A 21,519-nucleotide genomic window follows, 5' to 3' on the forward strand; every position below is an offset into this window, starting at 1 on the left:
GAGACTTAGATGGTGCAGCGGCAGGAATGGCTACTTCAAGTGTCAGGCTTTAGATGTTTCAGAAAGGACAGAGAGGAAGGCAAAAGAGGTAGGGGCATGGCACTGTTGATCAAAGATAGTGTCATGGCTGCAGAAAAGGAGGAAGTCATGGACGGGTTGTCTACAGAGTCTCTGTGGGTGGAAGTTTGAAACAGGAGGGGGTAAATAACTCAACTGTGTGTTTTTTATACACCACCCAGTAGTAACAGGGACATTGAGGAGCAGATAGGGAGACAGATTCTGGAAAGGAGTAATAATAACAAGGTTGCTGTGGTGGGAGATTTTAATTTCCCAAATATTGATTGGCATCTTAGAACATAGAATATGACAGCACATTACAGGCCCTTCGGCCCACAATGTTGTGCCGACCCTCAAACCCTGCCTCCCATATAACCCCCCACCTTAAATTCCTCCATATACCTGTCTAGTAGTCTCTTAAACTTCACTAGTGTATCTGCCTCCACAACTGACTCAGGCAGTGCATTCCACACACCAACCACTCTGAGTGAAAAACCTTCCTCTTATATCCCCCTTGAACTTCCCTCCCCTTACCTTAAAGCCATGTCCTCTTGTACTGAGCAGTGGTGCCCTGGGGTAGAGGTGCTGGCTGTCCACTCTGTCTATTCCCCTTACTATCTTGTACACCTCTATCATGTCCCCTCTCATCCTCCTCCTCTCCAAAGAGTAAAGCCCTTAATCTCTGATCATAATCCATATTCTCTAAACCAGGCAACATCCTGGTAAGTCTCCTCTATACGCTTTCCAATGCTTCCACATTCTTCCTATAGTGAGGCGATCAGAACTGGACACAGTACTCCAAGTGTGGTCTAACTAGAGTTTTATAGAGCTGCATCATTACATCACGTCTCTTAAACTCTATCCCTCAACACCCCATAAGCTTTCTTAACTACCCTATCTACCTGTGAGGCAACTGGCAGGGATCTGTGGACATGTACCCCGCAGATCCCTCTGCTCCTCCACACTACCAAGTATCCTACCATTTACTTTGTACTCTGCCTTGGAGTTTGTCCTTCCAAAATGTACCGCCTCATATTTCTCCGGGTTGAACTCCATCTGCCACTTCTCAGCCCACTTCTGCATCCTATCAATGTCTCTCTGCAATCTTCAACAATCCTCTACACTATCTACAACACCACCAACCTTTGTGTCCTCTGCAAACTTGCCAACACACCCTTCTATGCCCACATCCAGGTCATTAATAAAAATCATGAAAAGTAGAGGTCCCAGAACAGATCCTTGTGGGACACCACTAGTCACAACCCTCCAATCTGAATGTACTCCCTCCACCACAACCTTCTGCAGGCAAGCCAATTCTGAATCCACGGGGCTAAACTTCCCTGGATCCCATGCCTTCTGACCTTCTGAATAAGCCTACCGTGTGGAACCTTGTCAAATGCCTTACTAAAATCCATGTAGATCACATCCACTGCACTACCCTCATCTATATGCATGGTCACCTCCTCAAAGAACTCTATCAGGCTTGTTAGGCACGATCTGCCCTTCACAAAGCCATGCTGACTGTCCCTGATCAGACCATGATTCTCTAAATGCCCATAGATCCTATCTCTAAGAATCTTTTCCAACAGCTTTCCCACCACAGACGTAAGGCTCACTGGTCTATAATTACCTGGGCTATCCCTACTACCTTTTTTGAGCAAGGGGACAACATTCGCCTCCCTCCAATCCTCCGGTACCATTCCTGTGGACAAAGAGGACATAAAGATCCTAGCCAGAGGTTCAGCAATCTCTTCCCTTTGCTTTGTGGAGCTGCCTGGGGAATATTCCGTCAGGCCCCAGGGACTTATCCATCCTAATGTATTTTAACAACTCCAACACCTCCTCTCCCTTAATATCAACATGCTCCAGAACATCAACCTCACTCATATTGTCCTCACCATCAGCAAGTTCCCTCTTAGTGGTGAATACCGAAGAGAAGTATTCATTGAGGACCTTGCTCACTTCCACAGCCTCCAGGCACATCTTCCCACTTTTATCTCTAATCAGTCCTACCTTCACTCCTGTCATCCTTTTGTTCTTCACATAATTGAAGAATGCCTTGGGGTTTTCCTTTACCCGACTCGCCAAGGCCTTCTCATGCCCCCTTCTTGCTCTTCTCAGCCCCTTCTTAAACTCCTTTCTTGCTACCCTATATTCCTCAATAGACCCATCTGTTCCTTGCTTCCTAAACCTCATATATGGTGCCTTCTACTACCTGACTAGATTTTCCACCTCACTTGTCACCCATGGTTCCTTCACCCTACCATTCTTTATCTTCCTCACCGGGACAAATTTATCCCTAACATCCTTAAACATAGACCACATGTCCATAGTACATTTCCCTGCAAAAACATCATCCCAGTTCACACCCGCAAGTTCTAGCCTTATAGCCTCATAATTTGCCCTTCCCCAATTAAAAATTTTCCTGTCCTCTCTGATTCTATCATTTTCCATTATAATGCTAAAGGCCAGGGAGCGGTGATCACTGTCCCCCAGATGCTCACCCACTGACAGATCTGTAACCTGACCCGGTTCGTTACCTAATACTAGATATAGTATGGCATTCCCCCTAGTTGGCCTGTCAACATACTGTGACAGGAATCCATCCTGGACACACTTAACAAACTCTGCCTCATCTACACCCTTGGAACTAATCAAGTGCCAATCAATATTAGGGAAGTTAGTCACCCATGATAACAACCCTGTTATTTTTGCACCTTTCCAAAATCTGCCTCCCAATCTGCTCCTCGGTATCTCTGCTGCTACCGGGGGGCCTATAGAATACCCCCAGTAGAGTAACTGCTCCCATCCTGTTCCTGACTTCCACCCATACTGACTCAAATGAGGATCCTGCTACATTACCCACCCTTTCTGCAGTTGTAATAGTATCCCTGACCAGTAATGCCACCCCTCCTCCCCTTTGTCCCCCCTCTCTATCCCTTTTAAAGCACTGAAATCCAGGAATATTGAGAATCCATTCCTGCCCTACTGCCAGCCAAGTCTCCGTAATGGCCACTACATCATAATTCCTTATATGTATCCAAGCTCTCAGTTCATCACCTTTGTTCCTGATGCTGATGCTTCTTGCTTCCTGATGCTTCTTCCTAGAGTGAGGGGTTTAGATGGTATAGAGTTTGTTAGGTGTGTTCAGGAAGGTTTTTTAACACAATATGTAGATAAGCCTACAAGAGGAGAGGCTGTACTTGATCTGGTATTGGGAAATGAACCTGGTCAGGTGTCAGGTCTCTCAGTGGGAGAGCATTTTGTAGATAGTGATCACAATAATATCTCCTTTACTATAGCATTGGAGAGGGATAGGAACAAACAAGTTAGGGAAATGTTTAACTGGAGTAGGGGGAAATATGAGGCTATCAGGTAGGAACTTGGAAGCATAAATTGGAAACAGATATTCTCAAGGAAATGTGCAGAAGAAAGGTGGCAAATGTTCAGGGGATATTTGCATGGGGTTCTGAGTCAGTACGTTCCAATGAGACATGGAAAGGTCTGGTACAAGATCCGTGGTGCACAAAGGCTGTTGTAAATCTAGTCAAGAAGAAAAGAAGAGCTTATGAAAGGTTCAAAAGACTAGGTAATGATATGAATCTAGAAGATTTTAAGGCTAGCAGGAAGGAGATAAAGAATGCAATTAGGAGAGCCAGAAGGGGCCATGAAAAGGCCTTGGCAGACAGGATTAAGGAAAACCCCAAGGCATTCTACAAGTATGTGAAGAGCAAGAGGATAAGACATGAGAGAATAGGACAAATCAAGTGTGACAATGGAAAAATGTGTATGGAAGTGGAGGAAATAGCAGAGGTACTTAATGAATACTTTGCTTCAGTATTCACTATGGAAAACGATCTTGGCGATTGTAGGGATGACTTGCAGTGGACAGAAAAACTTGAGAATGTAGATATTAAGGAAGAGGATGTGCTGGAGCCTTTGGAAAGCATCTAGTTGGGTAAGTCACTGAGACCCGTTGGGATGTATCCCAGGCTACTGTGGGAAGTGAGGGAGGAGAATGCTAAGCCTCTGGCAATGATCTTTGCATCATCAATGAGGATGGGAGATGTTCCAGAAGATTGGAGGGTTCCGGATCTTGTTCCCTTATTTAAGAAAGGGAGTAGGAATAGCCCAGAAAATTATAGACCAGTGAGTCTTACTTCAGTGTTTGGTAAGTTGATGGAGAAGATCCTAAGAGGCAGGATTTATGAACATTTGGAGAGGCATAATATGATTAGGAATAGTCAACATGGCTTTGTCAAAGGCAGGTCATGCCTTATGAGCCTGACTGAATTTTTTGAGGATGTGACTAAGCACATTGATGAAGGTAGAGCCGTAGATGTAGTATATATGGATTTTCACAAGGCATTTGATAAGGTACTCCATGTTAGGCTTATTAAGAAAGTAAGGAGACATGGGATCCAAGGGGACATTGCTTTATGGATCCAGAACTGGCTTGCCTACAGAAGGCAAAGCGTGGTTGTAAACGGGTCATATTCTGCATGGAAGCTAGTGACCAGTGGTGTGCCTCAGGGATCTCTTCTCTTTGTGATCTTTATAAATGACCTGGATGAGGAAGTGGAAGGATGGGTTAGTAAATTTGCTGATGACACAAAGGTTGGGGATGGTGTGGATAGTGTGGACGGCTGTCAGAGGTTACTGCGGGACATTGTTATTTATATGCATCCGTTAGTCTCGTGAAACCATGGATTTGCACCTTGGAAGGTTTCCAGTGCGCAGACCTGGGCAGGGTGGTATGGGAGACTGGCAGTTGCCCAAGCTGCAAGCCTTCCCCTCTCCACGCCACCGATGTTGTCCAAGGGAAGGGCACTAAGACTTAAGCAGCTTGGCACCAGTGTCGTCGCAGAGCAACGCGTTGTCTCAGCTGAGGCTCAAACCAGTGACCTTCAGATCACTAGACCTGATGCCTTATCCACTAGGCCACGCGCCAACACTGTGAGACATTGATAGGATGCAAAACTGGGCTGAGAAGTGGCAGATGGAGTTCAACCCAGATAAGTGTGAAGTGGTTCATTTTGGTAGGTCAAACATGATGGCAGAATATAGTATTAATGTTAAGACTCTTGGCAGTGTGGAGAATCAGAGGGATCTGTGGGTCAGAGTCCATAGAACACTCAAAGCAGCTGTGCAGGTTGACTCTGGTTAAGAAGGCATACAGTGCATTGGCCTTCATCAATCAAGAGGTAATGTTGCAGCTATATAGGACCATTATCAGACTTTACTTGGAGTACTGTGCTCAATTCTGGTCACCTCACAATAGGAAGGATGTGGAAACCATAGAAAGGGTGCAGAGGAGATTTAGAAGGATGTTGCCTGGATTGGGGAGCATGGAGAATAGGTTGAGTGAACTCAGCCTTTTCTCCTTGGAGCGACGGAGGATGAGAGGTGACTTGATAGGGGTAACAAGATAATTGATCATGTGGATAGTCAGAGGCTTTTCCCCACAGCTGAAATGGCTAGCACGAGAGGGCTTAGCTTTAAAGTGCTTGGAAGTAGTTACAGAGGAGATGTCGGGGTAAGTTTTTTTTACGCAGAGAGTGGTGAGTGCATAGAATGGGTGCCGGCGGCAGTGGTGGAGACAGAAACATTAGGGTCTTTTCAGAGACTGCTGGATGGCTACATGGAGCTTAGAAAAATAGCATATCTGAATAAAATTTTAACAGGTCATCGGTTTCAGTATTTTCAGGCAGCCCAATGTACGTAAATTCCTCCTGCGCATTCTGCTGTCTAAATCAATTATTCTTCTCTTTGTTCTTGATAGTTCCAAAGTGGCTTCATTAATTTTCTTTTCCATAGATGACATCTTCAATTCTTGCTTGTTAATAGTTTGCCTGAATGATTCCTGTTCCCTCTCAATTCGATAAGTAGTCTGAGTTTCTGAAATTGAAAATCCAAATTCTTCAAAGATTCTTGAACAGTAGAGATGGATGTTTCAATCTTTCCATTAGCATCCATCAGTTTATCAATCTTAGAGTTAAGTGAACCAAATTCAACTCTCATATCTTGTATTGAAGAGAGTATTTTTCCTAAAGTAAAAAGTTCCTCCAATTTCTTTATTTGTTTTGTTTGTTCCATTACGGGATGGGTCTTGCCACCTCTCAATTCAATACCAGATCGACTTCCTGCCATCATAGTTAAGTCATACATCCTTCAACAAAATAGTGAATCTTCAAATTTAAAAGGGATCTATCAGTGGAATGTAAGGTATAAAACGTAGAGCCGCGGTGAAAACATGTCTCACTCCATTCACTGCAAAATGGAATCTGACCTCTTTCTAAAGATGTAATTCCATCTGTTACCAACAGAGCCACATCACCATCTATGTCTTCCTGCTTGTCCTTTCAATACAAATTATATCCTTTGATATTAAGCTCCCAACTATGGTCTTCTTTCAGCCATCACTCAGTGTCATACCGACCAATCTCTAATTGTGTTATGAGTTTGTCCACCTTATTCCAAATGCTATATGCATTTAAAATACAGTCTTACTCTTCAGTCTGCAGTCTTCACCCTTTTGAATTTTGCCTCTGTAGTACAATTTAGCTCTTTCCTGTCTACATTTGTACCCAGTCATTGGCTTCTCCTTCCTTACACCTGTCATCTGCTTGTAAACCTGCTGGCTCATCCTTAGCTCTAACATCATGGTTCCCATCCCCCTGCCATATTAGTTTAAACCACTCCCAACAACTCTAATAAATCTGCCCACAAGAATATTGGCCCCTTTGGATTAAAATGCAACCTGTTCCTTTTGTACAGTTCCCACCTTCCCCAGAAGAGGTCTGAATTAACCAGAACTCTGAATCCCTGTCCCTGCTCCAAATGAAGGTGAAAAAACTGAAAAACTACAGACCTAAATCCATAAATTATCGTTTATGGATTATTTCCCTATAATTTAATCCCTTTTCTGTACACAGTTATACAAGAGACACCAGATTTTGCATTTTAAACATAGAACATAGACTAGTACAGCACATTAGAGGCTCTTTGGCCCACAATGTTGTGCCAACCCTTAAACCCTGTCCCCCATATAACCCCCCACCTTATATTCCTCCATATACCTGTCTAGTAGTCTCTTAAACTTCACTAGTGTATCTGCCTCCACCACTGACTCAGGCTGTGCATTCCACGCACCAACCACTCTCTGAGTAAAAAAACCTTCCTCTAATATCCCCCTTGAACTTCCCTCCCCTTACCTTAAAGCCAAGTCCTCTTGTACTGAGCAGTGGTGCCCTGGGAAGAGGCGCTGGCTATCCACTCTATCAATACCTCTTAATATCTTGTACACCTATCATGTCTCCGCTCATCCTCCTCCTCTCCAAAGAGTAAAGCCCTAGCTCCCTTAATCTCTGATCATACTACTGATCTACTCTCTAAACCAGGCAGCATCCTGGTAAATCTCCTCTGTACCCTTTCCAATGCTTCCACATCCTTCCTATAGAGAGGCAACCAGAACTGGACACAGTACTCCAAGTGTGGCCTAACCTGAATTTTATAGAGCTGCATCATTATATTGCAACTCTTAAACTCTATCCCTTGACTTATGAAAGCTAACACCCCATAAACTTTCTTAACTACCCTATCTACCTGTGATGCAACTTTCAGGGATCTGTGGACATGTACCCACAGATCCCTCTGCTCCTGCACACTACCAATTATCCTGCCATTTACTTTGTACTCTGCCTTGGATTTTGTCCTTCCGATGTGTACCACCTCACACTTCTCTAGGTTGAACTGCACCTGCCACTTCTCAGCCCACTTCTGCATCCTATCAATGTCTCTCTGCAATCTTTGACAATCCTCTACACTATCTACAATACCACCAACCTTTGTGTCATCTACAAACTTGCCAACCCACCCTTCTACCCCCACATCCAGGTCGTTAATAAAAATCATGAAAAGTAGAGGTCCCAGAACCGATCCTTGTGGGACACCACTAGTCACAACCCTCCAATCTGAATGTACTCCCTCCACCATGACCCTCTGCCTTCTGCAGGCAAGCCAATTCTGAATTCACCTGGCCAAACTTCCCTGGATCCCATGCCTTCTGACTTTCTGAATAAGCCTACTGTGTGGAACCTTGTCAAATGCCTTACTAAAATCCATCCACTGCACTACCCTCATTTATATGCCTGGTCACCTCCTCAAAGAACTCTATCAGGCTTGTTAGACACGATCTGCCCTTCACAAAGCCAATGCTGACTGTCCCTGATCAGACCATGATTCTCTAAATGCCTATAGATCCTATCTCTAAGAATCTTTTCAGACAGACAGACAGACCTACTTTATTGATCCCGAGGGAAATTGAGTAACTTTCCAACAGACGTAAGGTTCACTGGTCTGTAATTACCCGGACTATCCCTACTATCTTTTTTTGAACAAAGGGACAACATTCGCCTCCCTCCAATCCTCCGGTACCATTCCCATGGTCAACGAGGACATAAAGATCCTACTTTATTTTAACAACTCCAACACCTCCTCTCCCTTAATCGCAGCAAGCAGGCAGCGGAGTAAGTCGCCGGTTTTCGGGGAGAAAAATAAGTTCAGTTTTTTTTCCAAACTACTTGGGATAAAAGAGGCACGACTGCGCAGGCACGTGACCTCAGAGTGTGGAAGATTTAAAAAGGGAAGCAAGCTTCAACGGTTCCTCTGAATCACAGCAAGCAGGCAGCGGAATAAGTCGCTGGTTTTCGGGAAAAAGTTCAGTTTTTTTTTAAACTACTTGGGATAAAAGAGGCACGACTGCGCAGGCATGTGACCTCAGAGCACGGACAGCACCTCCTTGACAGTCGCCCTCAGGAATCGATATATAGTTTTAGATACTGTTGGAGAGGTTGAATGACAGAGGACGACCACAATGAACGGGACTCTGGCACCCTGCCCAGTGTTGTGATAAAGAAATCAAGGAGAAATGCCATAGTTATAGGGGATTCCATCGTGAGGGGAACAGACAAGAGATTCTGTGAGCCGAATAAGGATACCCGAATGGTGTGTTGCCTCCCTGGTGCCAGGGTGCGGGGTATCTTGGATCGGGTCCAGAGTATTCTGAGAAGAGAGGGCGAGCAACCAGAAGTCATGGTACATGTTGGTACTAATGACATAGACAGAAAAAGAGAGGAGGTCCTGAAGGAAGATTACTGGGAGCTAGGAAGAAAATTGAAATGCCAGACCTCCAGAGTAATAATCTCAGGATTACAGCCTGAGCCGTGTGCCAATGATGGTAAGAATAGCAGAATTAAGCAGATGAATGTGTGGCTAAGTAACTGGTGCAGAGGGCAGGGCTTCAAATTCTTAGATCACTGGTATCTATTTTGAGGGAGGCATGACTTATACAGAAACGATAGGTTACACCTGAACTCAAAGGGTACTAATATTCTGGCGGGATTGTTTAATATAGCTGTTAGAGAGGGTTTTAGTTGGCAAGGGGAAGGAAACCAGGGTATTAGGGTCGAGAAAGAGGAAAATAGTAATAAGTCAAAGATACTGTGCAGCAAAGATGACAAGAAGGACAGGCAAGAATAGACAGGATAATTTGCTGTGCGATAGAAATATAGCAAAATCAGTAACAGATACTGATCTAAATGTACTATACTTAAATGCCCATAGCATTAGAAATAAAGTGGATGACCTTGATGTACAGCTACAGGTTAAAAGATATGACATAATGGCCATCACTGAGTCATGGCTAAATGATGGATGTGATTGGGAGCTGAATGTTCATGGATACACTGTGTATAGGAAAGATAGGAAGGTAGGTATAGAGGGTGGCGTGACCCTGATGGTAAGCAATGATATCAAATCACTAGAAAGAAGGGACATAGGATCAGAAGAGGTAGAATGCTTATGGGTCGAGTTAAGAAATGGCAAGGGTAAAAAGACACTAATAGCAGTTACATACAGGCCTCCATACAGCAGCCGGGATGTGGACTACAAGTTACAGCTGGAAATAGAAAAAGCGTATCAGAAGGAAAATGTCAAGATAATTATGGGAGATTTTAATATGAAAGTGGATTGGGAAAGTCAGGAAGATACTGGATCTCAGGAGAGGGAGTTTGTAGAATGCCTACGGGACTGCTTTCTGGAGCAGTTTGTCCATAAGCCCACCAGGGGATCAGCTGTTTTGGATTGGGTGCTGTGTAATGATCCTGAGGCGATTAGGGAGCTAGAGGTAATGGAAGTAGTGATCATAACATGATCAAGTTCAGTTTCAAATTTGAAAAGGAGAAGCTGGTATCAGGTGTATCGATATTTCAGTGGAACAAAGGAAATTACAATGGTATGAGAGAGGAACTGGCCCAAGTTGATTGGAAAAGTAAAGAGGGACAGTAGAGCAGAATTGGATGAAATTCCTACAAGAAATAAGGAGAGTGCAGGAAAAGTATATTCCAAGAAAAAAGAAAATCATAAAAGGAAAAATGACACGAATGTGGCTAACGAGAGAAGTTAAGGCTAAAATAAAAGCAAAAGAGCAAAGTACAAGGAAGCAAAAATTAGTGGGAAAACTGAAAACTGGACGAATTTTAAAAATGTACAGAAGGAAACTAAGAAAGTCATTAGGAAAGAAAAGATGAATTATGACAGGAAATTGGCAATTAACATAAAAAAGGACACTAAGATATTTTTAAATATATATAAAAGTAAAAGAGTGACACGGGTAGATATAGGACCTATTGAAAAGGATGCTGGAGAAATGGCAGAGGAACTAAATGAGTATTTTGCATCAGTCTTCACAGTGGAAGACATTAGCAACATACCTGATAGCCAGAGGTCTCAGGGAAAAGAATTAGGTACAGTCAAGATTACTAGAGAGAAAGTGCTTGAGAAGCTAAATGGACTAAGGATAGAGAAGTCTCCCGGACCGGATGAAGTGCATCCACAGGTTCTGAAGGAGGTGGCTTTGGAGATTGTGGAGGCATTGGAAATAATCTTCCAAGAATCAGTAGACTCTGGCACGGTTCCGGAGGACTGGAAGGTCGCAAATGGAGTTCCGTTGTTTAAGAAAGCGGGGAGGCAGCAAAAAGAAAATTACAGACCTATTAGTCTGACATCGGTAGTTGGAAAGTTATTGGAGTTGATCCTCAAGGATGAGATTATGAATTACCTTGAGGTGCATGACAAAATAGGCCCAAGCCAACATGGTTTCATGAAGGGAAGATCCTGCCTCACCAACCTATTGGAATTTTTTGAGGTAATCTCGATGTTGTGTATTTAGATTTCCAAAAGGCCTTTGATAAGGTGCCGCATAAGAGGCTGCTTAATAAGATGAGGGCCCATGGAATTACAGGAAGGATACTGGAATGGGTGGAGCATTGGCTGATAGGCAGAAAGCAATGAGTGGGAATACAGGGATCCTATTCTGGTTGGTTGCCGGTTACTAGTGGTGTTTTGCAGGAGTCGGTGTTGGGGCCCCTTCTTTTTACGCTGTATATCAACGATTTAGATTATGGATTAAATGGTTTCGTGGCTAAGTTTGCGGATGACACCAAGATAGGTGGAGGAGCAGGAAGTGTTGAGGAAACAGAAAGGTTGCAGAGAGACTTGGTCAGTTTAGGAGAGTGGGCAAAGAAATGGCAGATGAGATACAATGTTGAGAAATGTACGGTTGTACATTTTGGAAGAAGAAACAATCGGGCAGATTATTATTTAGATGGGGAGAAAATTCAAAAATCAGAAGTGCCAAGGGACTTGGAGGTCCTAGTGCAGGATACCCTAAAGGTTAACCACCAGTTTGGATCGGTAGTAAGGAAAGCGAATGCTGTGTTGGCATTCATTTCAAGAGGAATAGTGTATAAGAGTAAAGAGGTGTTGATGAGGCCCTATGGGGCACTGGTGAGATCCCATTTGGAATACTGTGCAGTTTTGGGCCCCCTATCTTAGAAAGGATGTGCTGATGTTGGAGAGAGTTCAGAGAAGATTCACTAGGATGATTCCTGGAATGCAGGGACTAACATATGAGGAGCGTTTGTCAGCTCTTGGATTGTATTCATTAGAGTATAGAAGAATGAGAGGGGATCTCATAGAAACCTTTCAAATGTTGAAAGGGTTGGACAGAGTAGATGTGGAAAGGCTGTTTCCCTTGGTGGCTGAGTCCAGGACAAGAGGTCACAGTCTTAGAATTAGAGGGTACCCATTTAAAACAGAGATGAGGAGAAATTTTTTTAGCCAGAGGGTCGTGGATTTATGGAATTCATTGCCACATACAGCTGTGGAGGCACAATCATTGAAGGTGTTTAAGGAGGAGATTGATAGGTATCTAATTAGTCAAGGTATCAAGGGATATGGGGAAAAAGCCAGAAATTGGGACTAGATGGGAGAATAGTTTAGCACGTGGTGGAGTGGCAGAGCAGACTCGATGGGCTCCTGTCATCTTTTTGTTCTTCTCATAATTGAAGAATGCCTTGGGGTTTTCCCTTACCCTACTCACCAAGGCCTTCTCATGCCCCCTTCTTGCTCTTCTCAGCCGCTTCTTAAGCTGCTTTCTTGATACCCTATATTCCTCAATAAACCCATCTGATCCTTTCTTCCTAAACCTCATGTATGCTGCCTTCCTCCACCTGACTAGATTTTCCACCTCACTTGTTCTTTATCTTCCTCACCAGGACAAATTTATCCCTAACATCCTGAAACATCGACCACATGTCCATAGTACATTTCCCTGCAAAAACATCATCCCAATGCACACCCGCAAGTTCTAGCCCGATAGCCTCATAATTTGCCCTTCCCTAATTAAAAATGTTCCTGTCTTCTATGATTCTATCCCTTTCCATGATAATGCTAAAGGCCAGGGAGCGGTGATCACTGTCCCCTAGATGCTCACCCACTGACAGATCTGTGACCTGACCCGGTTCCTTACCTAATACTAGATCCAGTATGGCATTCCCCCTAGTCAGCCTGTCAGCATACTGTGACAGGAATCCATCCTGGACACACTTGACAAACTCTGCCCCATCTAAACCCTTGGAACTAATCAAGTGTCAATCAATATTAGGGAAGTTAAAGGCACCCATGATAACAACCCTGTTATATTTGCACCTTTCCAAAATCTTCCTCCCAATCTGTTCCTTGGTATCTCTGCTGCTACCAGAGGGCCTATAGAATACCCCCAATAGAGTAACTACTCCCTTCCTGTTCCTGATTTCCACCCATACTGACTCAAAAGAGGATCTTGCTATGTTACCCACCCTTTCTGTAGCTGTAACAGTATCCCTGACCAGTAATGCCACCCCTCTTCCCCCTTTACCCCCTCTCTATCCCTTTTAAAGCACTGAAATCCAGGAATATTGATAATCCATTCCTGTCCTGGTGCCAGCCAAGTCTCTGTAATGGCTACTACATCATAATTCCATGTATGTATCCAAGCTCTTGGTTCTTTACATTTGTTCCTGATGCTTCTTGCATTGAAGTACACACACTTTAACCCTTCTACCTTACTACCTTTATTCTGCTTCTCTTTCCTCAAAGCCTCTCTGTATGTTAGATCTGGCTTTACTCCATGCACTTCTTTCATGGCTCTATTGCTCTGGGTCCCATCCCCCTTGCAAATTAGTTTAAACCCTCCCGAACCATGCTAGCAAACCTACCAGCAAGGATATTGCTCCCCGTCGAGTTCAGGTGCAACCCATCCAATCTGTACAGGTCCCACCTTCCTCAGAAGAGATCCCAATGATCCAAAAATCTAAAACCCTGCCCCTTGCACCAACTCCTCAGCCATGCATTCAACTGCCATCTCCTCCAATTCTTACCATCACTATCACGTAGCACTGGCAGCAATCCTAAGAATGCCACCCTTGAGGTCCTGTTCTTCAGCCTTCTGCCTAGTTCCCAAAACTCTCACTTCAGGACCTCATCCCTCTTCCTGCCTATGTCATTGGTACCAACATGTATCACGACTTCTGGTTGCTTTCCCTCTCATACCAGGATATCATGCACCTGGTCAGAGACATCCTGGATCCTGGCACCTGGGAGGCAACAAACCATGCAGGTGTCCTTCTCACGTCCACAAAATTTCCTGTCTGCTCCCCTGACTAAAGAGTCTTCAATGATGACAGCTCTCCTCTTCTCCGTCCCAGCCTTCTGCACCACAGGGTCAGACTCAGTGCCAGAGGTCCTGCCACCGTGGCTCACACCTGTTTGGTCGTCCCCGCCAACGATATCCAGGATGGTAAACTTATCATTTATGGGAATGGTTACAGGGGTGCTCTGCACTACCTGTCTACTCACCTTCACTTTCCCCCCCTCTGACTGTCACCCAACAACCTGCTTCCGGCAGCCGAGGTGTGACTACCTCCTGTAGCTCTCATCTATGACTGCCTCATTCTCCCTTATGAGTCGAAGGTCATCCAGTTGCTGCTCCAGATTCTTCACCTGGTCTTTCAGATCGCCCAGCCACATGCACTTCTGGTAGATGTGACTCTGCAGGAGAGGGGAGTTCCCCCAAGACTGCCACATCTCACAGGAGAGGCACATCACCGTCTCAGGAGGCATTGTATAGACTAACTGGGAACAAGCTTGTTATCTGACTCTTCTCATCGAACCCTCTCGAGTCAAAGCCTAAAAGCTCCACTCCTTCACTGGCCTGCCCGCCCACTCACTCACAGGCCGCTCTGCTTGACCTACCCCTCTATTTATTTGTTTGAGCTTTTCAAACTGCTTGGTCACCTGACCTCGATTGCCCAATCAGTTGCTTTCTGCTGAGTCTGAGTTATTCAAATCTTGATTGTCTAACCAACGGCTTTCTGCTGAGCTATTCAAATCTTGATTGACTTGATTGCACAGTCCAACTGCCAAAACTGCCAGAATCTGTCGAGTCAAAGCCTCAAAGCTCCACTCCTTCACTGGCCCACTCACTCACTCGCCGCTTTCCACCGCTTTAGCCTATCTGTGACTCTGAAGTGCATCACTGTTTGATTTGATATCAAAAGATCTATTGTTGCTGATCAAGTAGACTCTGAACACAAGCACTCCTTCCTCAATCATACTTCATTTTAGTTGTGCACGGGGAGAACAGTATAGCTCCTGCCACCTGTTCCTGTTCTGAATTCTGAACTGAGAAATGCAACTTTTATGCAGAATTGACTTAACAGTTACGGATATTGACCAGTTGGTAACTGTGCACATTTTGAATTCCTTACTTGCAAGATCAATCAGCATTCATAATAGGGGTGTTAAAATCAATAGAAATGAGAATATGACCTTCGATAGTACTTTGAAGTTAGTAAAGCAATTATGTGTGGTTTTCATCCTTTCATTACATTCTTATCTCATTTCCAGTTAGAGTAACTTGCTATGCAGAGAGCAGCTGTGCTCTTCAAAGATGTTTCTCGCCTGAGCTGTTTGCACTCATCTGCAATTGACCTTTGCCTGGATAGTATGTCTACCCTTACCTTGCTGTAATTTTTCAAATTTCGATAGAACATGCATAATGTTTCAGCCTCTGCTCCTATTGATTAAATCTTATTTCAGATTGTGAGTTGTAAAATATCCTATGTCTGGGACTTATAATTTTGCTACATTTTTTGTAGATGCTGAAGATTCTGTTTCACTGGCAGTGGTGGTAACTGTGATCCTTATCTTGGTGATCTGTACTGCTTTGTTATCTTGTCTTATCAGACACTGGCAAGTCAGGAGGAAGCTGTAAGTATTGCTTTGTCCATCTCATACAATCACAATTTCAAATTAGTTCAAGGTACTTGTGATCCATTTGCAGCAGGCAGAAACACCATGAACTTGAATTGAAGACCAAAATACTGAAAACACTAAACAGATCAGGTGGTATTTGAGAGAAAAGTCGGGTTAGTTTTTCAAATTGCTCGGTTGTAACAACCCATAGCACATGGAAGTTAAAAGGATAGCAGTTGTCATTTGGCAAATCCTAGAGATAAAGTCAAATGGGACAAGTAATCAATGCACTGTTTGATGATAAAGGAAGACTTGAGGTTAGAAGAATAATTAATTTTATTCTTCAGCTCAGGATATGCACAGGAAGAAAGGAGTCAAATTAAAATGCAAAACATTTTCTACAATGAAAGGAAATCTAATCTTCATGCCTGGATATTCCATTTTTATTCTGAACTATGGAACTGGTCACTTAACATGACCTCCAGAAAATGTGCACAGCAGAGGTGATTGCTAAGTTTGTGGCCTAAGGTAGAAGGAGATGAGTTATACAGCTTTCATTACATGCACATGCAGTTCAACTCTTTGAGTGATTATGCAGAAAGTTTGAAGTTAATAACTCATCTCCTTCTACCGTAGGCCACAAGCTTATCAATCATCCTTGATGAGTTATTAACTTGAAACTTTCTGCATAGTCACTCAGAGTTGACTTGCATGTGCATGTAACGAGAGCTGTATAACTCATCTCCTTCTATCATAGGCCACAAACTTATCAATCACCCCTGCTGTGGACACTTTCTGGAGGTCCAAGATCTGTATGCTTCACGACTGCTGGACTAAGTGTGTAAATGTAGGAGGGGACTATGTTGAAAAATAAATGTGCTAGGTTTTCTAAAATTGACTCCTTCTACCTTAGACCACGAACTTATCAATCACCCCTCGTATATGAAACCGGGAGGGGGAGTGGTGAAGTAAAGAACTAGAAAGTTGATTGGTGAAAGAGATACAGAACTGGAAAGGATAGAGGCCATGGAAGAAAGAAAAAGGGGAAGGAGCACCAGAGGGAGGAGATGGCTAGGCATGGAGATAAGGTGAGAGAGGGAAAAGGGGATAGGGAATGGTGAAGGAGAGGTGGACATTGTCACAAGTTCGAGAAATTGATGTTCATTTACAGAGTGTAAATGACTTTTGGACGTGAATGGTTGTGAAACACCTTAAATATTAAGATAGCTAATAAACTGTTCTTCGGGCTTCCAGCTGGGTACAAGTATCGATTATAACCAACATTTTGAAGACAAACTCTGCCATCTTCATCAGGGATGATGCCCGGGCATGTCTAGGTCGGTGCTATTTATACCCCTGATTGGTTAGTGCTCATCCAATCAAGTTTCTGCTCTCCCACCTAGTTTACAATCAAATTCCAGTTCTTACTTAGTGCCTGTACCTGCACCCGGCTGGAAGCCCGAGAAGAGTTTATACATCATGTACACTGGGAATGCACTAGACCCTTTTTTATTAAGATAGCTATAGATAAGGGTATGTATGGATCTTGTGAGAGAGTACCAGGGAGAGTTAATTGGAAACAGCTGTTTTTGGGCAAGTCCACATTTGACATGTGGTAGTAAGAAAGAAGGACCAGGGTGGCAAGGTAACAGAACCTTGGATGTTGTGAGAGGTGATAAATTTAGGCAAGAATTAAAAAGAAATTATATGTAACCCTCTCACCAGGCTCATAACAAACTCGGCTCGTTATCTAACTCTGGCTAATGGACAGATGACTCAGCATCGCATGAGTAACAGTGAGAAGGTCACCCTCAATAAGCAACACACATCTAGGGTTGGAATGATTTGGGTTCAATCAAACAGGAAAGTGGGAATGTTCTGAGAAGGGAACATTAATTGTGGTGAATGCTGTGTAAGTACTGCCCCATGCAGAGATTCTTCACCAGGAAATAACAGATCATACACTAGAATAAAATTACAATGGACATATATTTACCAATATTTCAACTTGAACAAACAGTTAACAGAAAAAGATAATTAAAAGGGCTGATTGCTATTAAACCTGTCTAAATGTGCAAATAAAAGTTGGTCTTATTTCTGTAGTGGTTGGGAATATCTCTTTACTCACAGTGCTGAATTTCCATGACCAGACAAAGGTTGAACTTCCCTGTAGAAAGTCATGAACAAACTGGCATACTCAGGAGTATTGGCACTTCCTCTTTGGAACCATTCGTCTGCACAAAATGCTCCTTGCAAAAGGGTCTCCCCCTTGGGTCGGGTCAGTTTCTCCTTGTGCTCTCCTCCACACCTCCTAACAAAAGAACCCAAACCAGACTCTGTCCTTCAGAAATTTGATCCCACCCAGCTTTCTCGAATTGTCCATAGCATCCCATTGGGCAGAATGTTGCTATGTTACCAAGACAAACCCAATTTTAAACATATAACCATATAACAGCACGGAAACAGGCCATCTCGGCCCTTCTAGTCGGTGCAAAACATTTACTCTCACCTAGTCCCACCGACCTGCACTCAGCCCATAACCCTCCATTCCTTTCCTGTCCATATACCTATACAATTTTTTTTTAAATGACAATATCGAACCTGACTCTATCACTTCTACTGGAAGCTCGTTCCAAACAGCTACCACTCTCTGGGTAAAGAAGTTCCCCCTTGTGTTACCCCTAAACTTTTGCCCCGTAACTCTCAACTCATGTCCTCTTGTTTGAATCTCCCCTACTCTCAATGGAAAAAGCCTATCCATATCATATCAACTCTATCTATCCCCCTCAATAATTTTAAATACCTCTATCAAGTCACCCCTCAACCCCCTACACACCAAAGAATAAAGACCTAACTTGATCAACCTTTCTCTGTAACTTAGGTGCTGAAACCCAGGCAACATTCTAATAAATCTCCTCTGTACTCTATCTAATTTGTTGACATCTTTCCTATAATTGGGTGACCAGAACTGTACACAATACTCCAAATTTGGCCTCACCAATGCCTTGTATAATTTTAACATCATATCCCAACTCCTATACTCAATGCTCTGATTCATAAAGGCCAGCATACCAAAAGCTTTCTTCACCACCTTATCCACATAAGATTCCACCTTCAGGGAACTATGCACCATTATTCCTAGATCACTCTGTTCTGCTGCATTCCTCAATGCCCTACCATTTACCATGTATGTCCTATTTTGATTAGTCCTACCAAAATGTAGCACCTCACACTTATCAGCATTAAACTGCATCTGCCATCTTTCAGCCCACTTTTCTAACTGACCTAAATCACTCTGCAAGTTTTGAAAACCTACTTCATTACCCACAACGCCACCTACCTTAGTATCATCTGAATACTTATTAATCCTGTTACGTTCCCCAGTAACCGGGTGACTTACCAGCAAAGATAGAGAGGTCCGCTGAAGCCTGATGATACTATTTTCAAACGTTTTATTTATAAAGGGGCACAAACGTATGGTTAATACAAAACATTCAGATCATATACATCATCAAAACTCAATCTAAAGCACAGGTATAGTAATAATCAATCAAAAATAAGCTCTATCGTTGTCTAGGGGATACTGAGTCCAATGGAATATAAGAGTCACTCAAAGTCTGCAGGCTTCCCCGTTACGGGAACCGCTGGCATTTCACGTGTTGGAGAGAGAGAGAAGAAACACTTGCCCGTCATCCTTGCAAAGCAAATCCCTGTTGTTAGTTAAAGCGGTTTTTCCTTTTGGTTCCAGCCACAGACTCCCGATCTGGAATCTAACGCACGTGGCTTCCTTCAGAATGGCTTCCCGTTCCGACGGGAAGCACTATCGTGTCTTCTTTGTGTGTCTCCTTGGTGCGTCTGAGGCCCCGCCTCGGCAGCCCACCTTTTATCTGGACTGGCAGGGTTGTAGATGTCAATCAGGGTGGGGGTGAGGCAATCTTTCCCCCATCACCCATCTCACATTGCCCTGAGGGTTTGCACGTAGTCCAGTTCCTTATTCCACAAAGGTGTCTCCCAAGACAATGGCTATGTCCAAGGCTTTTGTCTTGCTGAGCGGCCAGCCCACATTCCAAACCGTAAGGCTCTCTCTCTCTCTCTTGCGATTCTCACAAAGGAGGGGGCTGGGGTCATGACAATCCAATTTACCACCCCATCATCTAGATCATTAATGTATATGGCAAACAACATTGGACCCAGTACAGATCCCTGAGGCACACCACTAGTCACCTGCCTCCAACCTGACAAACAGTTATCCAGCACTACTCTCTGGCATCTCCCATCCAGCCATTGTTGAATCAGTTTTACTCCTTCAATATTAATACCTAACAATTGAACCTTCCTGACTAACCTTCCATGTGGAACCTTGTCAAATGCCTTACTGAAGTCCATATAGACAACATCCGCTGCTTTACCCTCGTCAACTTTCCTAGTAACCTCTTCAAAAAATTCAATAAGATTTGTCAGACATGACCTTCCACGCACAAATCCATGTTGACTGTTCCTAATCAGACTCTGTCTATCCAGATATTTATATGTACCATCTCTGAGAATACTTTCCATTAATTTACCCACCAATGATGTCAAAATTACAGGCCGATAATTGCTAGGTTTACTCTTAGAACCCTTTTTAAACAATGGAACCACATGAGCAATGTACCAATCCTCTGGCACCATCCCCATTTCTAATGACATTTGAAATATTTCTGACAGAGCCCTTGCTGTTTCTGCACTAACTTCCCTCAAGGTCCTAGGGAATATCCTGTATTATTACCTGGAGACTTATCCAATTTTATATTCTTTAAAAGTGCCAGTACTTACTCTTCTTTAATCATCATAGTTTCCATAAATACCCTACTTGTTTCCCTTAAATTACACAATTCAATATCTTTCTCCTTAGTGAATACCGAAGAAAAGAAATTGTTCAAAATCTCCCCAATCTCTTTTGGCTCTACACATAGCTGTCCACTCTGATTCTCTAAGGGACCAATTTTATCCTTTTGCTATTAATATAACTGTAGGAACCCTTTGGATTTATTTTCACCTTACTTGCCAAAGCAACCTCATATCTTCTTTTAGCTTTTCAAATTTCTTTTTTAAGATTCGTTTTACATTCTTTATATTCCTCGAGCACCTCATTTACTCCATGCTGCCTATATTTATTGTAGATATCTCTCTTTTTCAGAACCAGGTTTCCAATATCCCTTGAAAACCATGGCTCTCTCAAAGTTTTAACCTTTCCTTTCAACCTAACAAGAACATAAAGATTCTGTATCCTCAAAATTTCACCTTTAAATGACCTCCATTTCTCTATTACATCCTTCCCAAAAAATGAATTGTCCCATCCACTCATTCTAAATCCTTTCACATCTCCTCGAAGTTAGCCTTTCTCCAATCAAAAATCTCAACCCTGAGTCCAGACCTATCCTTCTCCATAATTAGATTGAAACTAATGGCATTGTGATCACTGGACGCCACCTTCAGAGCAGGCGACAAGGCAGCCCTAACAACAGCAAGGGCCAAACTGTCCCAGGCCATCAGAGGGGCAAAGCGTGCACATGCCCAGCAAATCCGTAGCCACTTACAGGACAGCAGCGATTTGCGGCACATGTGGAAGGGCATCCAAGACATCACCAATTACAGGACAACATCACCTGACTGTGCGGGTGACGCTTCCCTCCCAGATGCGCTAAATAACTTCTTCGCCCACTTTGAGGCGGAAAATGACATGGCGGCGAGGAATTCCACCCCTCCTACAAATGACCAGGTGCTGTGCCTCACCGTGGCTGATGTGAGAAAGACCCTGTGCAGGGTCAACCCACACAAGGCTGC

General features: G+C 43.5%; 1 protein-coding gene across 1 annotated transcript in view; it reads left to right on the forward strand.

Moving 5' to 3' along the window:
• Nucleotides 1-21,519, forward strand: part of LOC140725948 (uncharacterized) — a 111,875-nt gene that overhangs the window by 82,137 nt on the left and 8,219 nt on the right. The window contains exon 6 of the mRNA XM_073041870.1: nucleotides 15,597-15,708. Within this exon, the coding sequence (XP_072897971.1) occupies nucleotides 15,597-15,708 (112 nt within the window). The remainder of the gene's footprint in view (nucleotides 1-15,596; nucleotides 15,709-21,519) is intronic.

This window comes from Hemitrygon akajei, chromosome 4 (genome assembly GCF_048418815.1).
Source record: "Hemitrygon akajei chromosome 4, sHemAka1.3, whole genome shotgun sequence".
In the NCBI taxonomy this organism is placed as follows: domain Eukaryota; kingdom Metazoa; phylum Chordata; class Chondrichthyes; order Myliobatiformes; family Dasyatidae; genus Hemitrygon; species Hemitrygon akajei.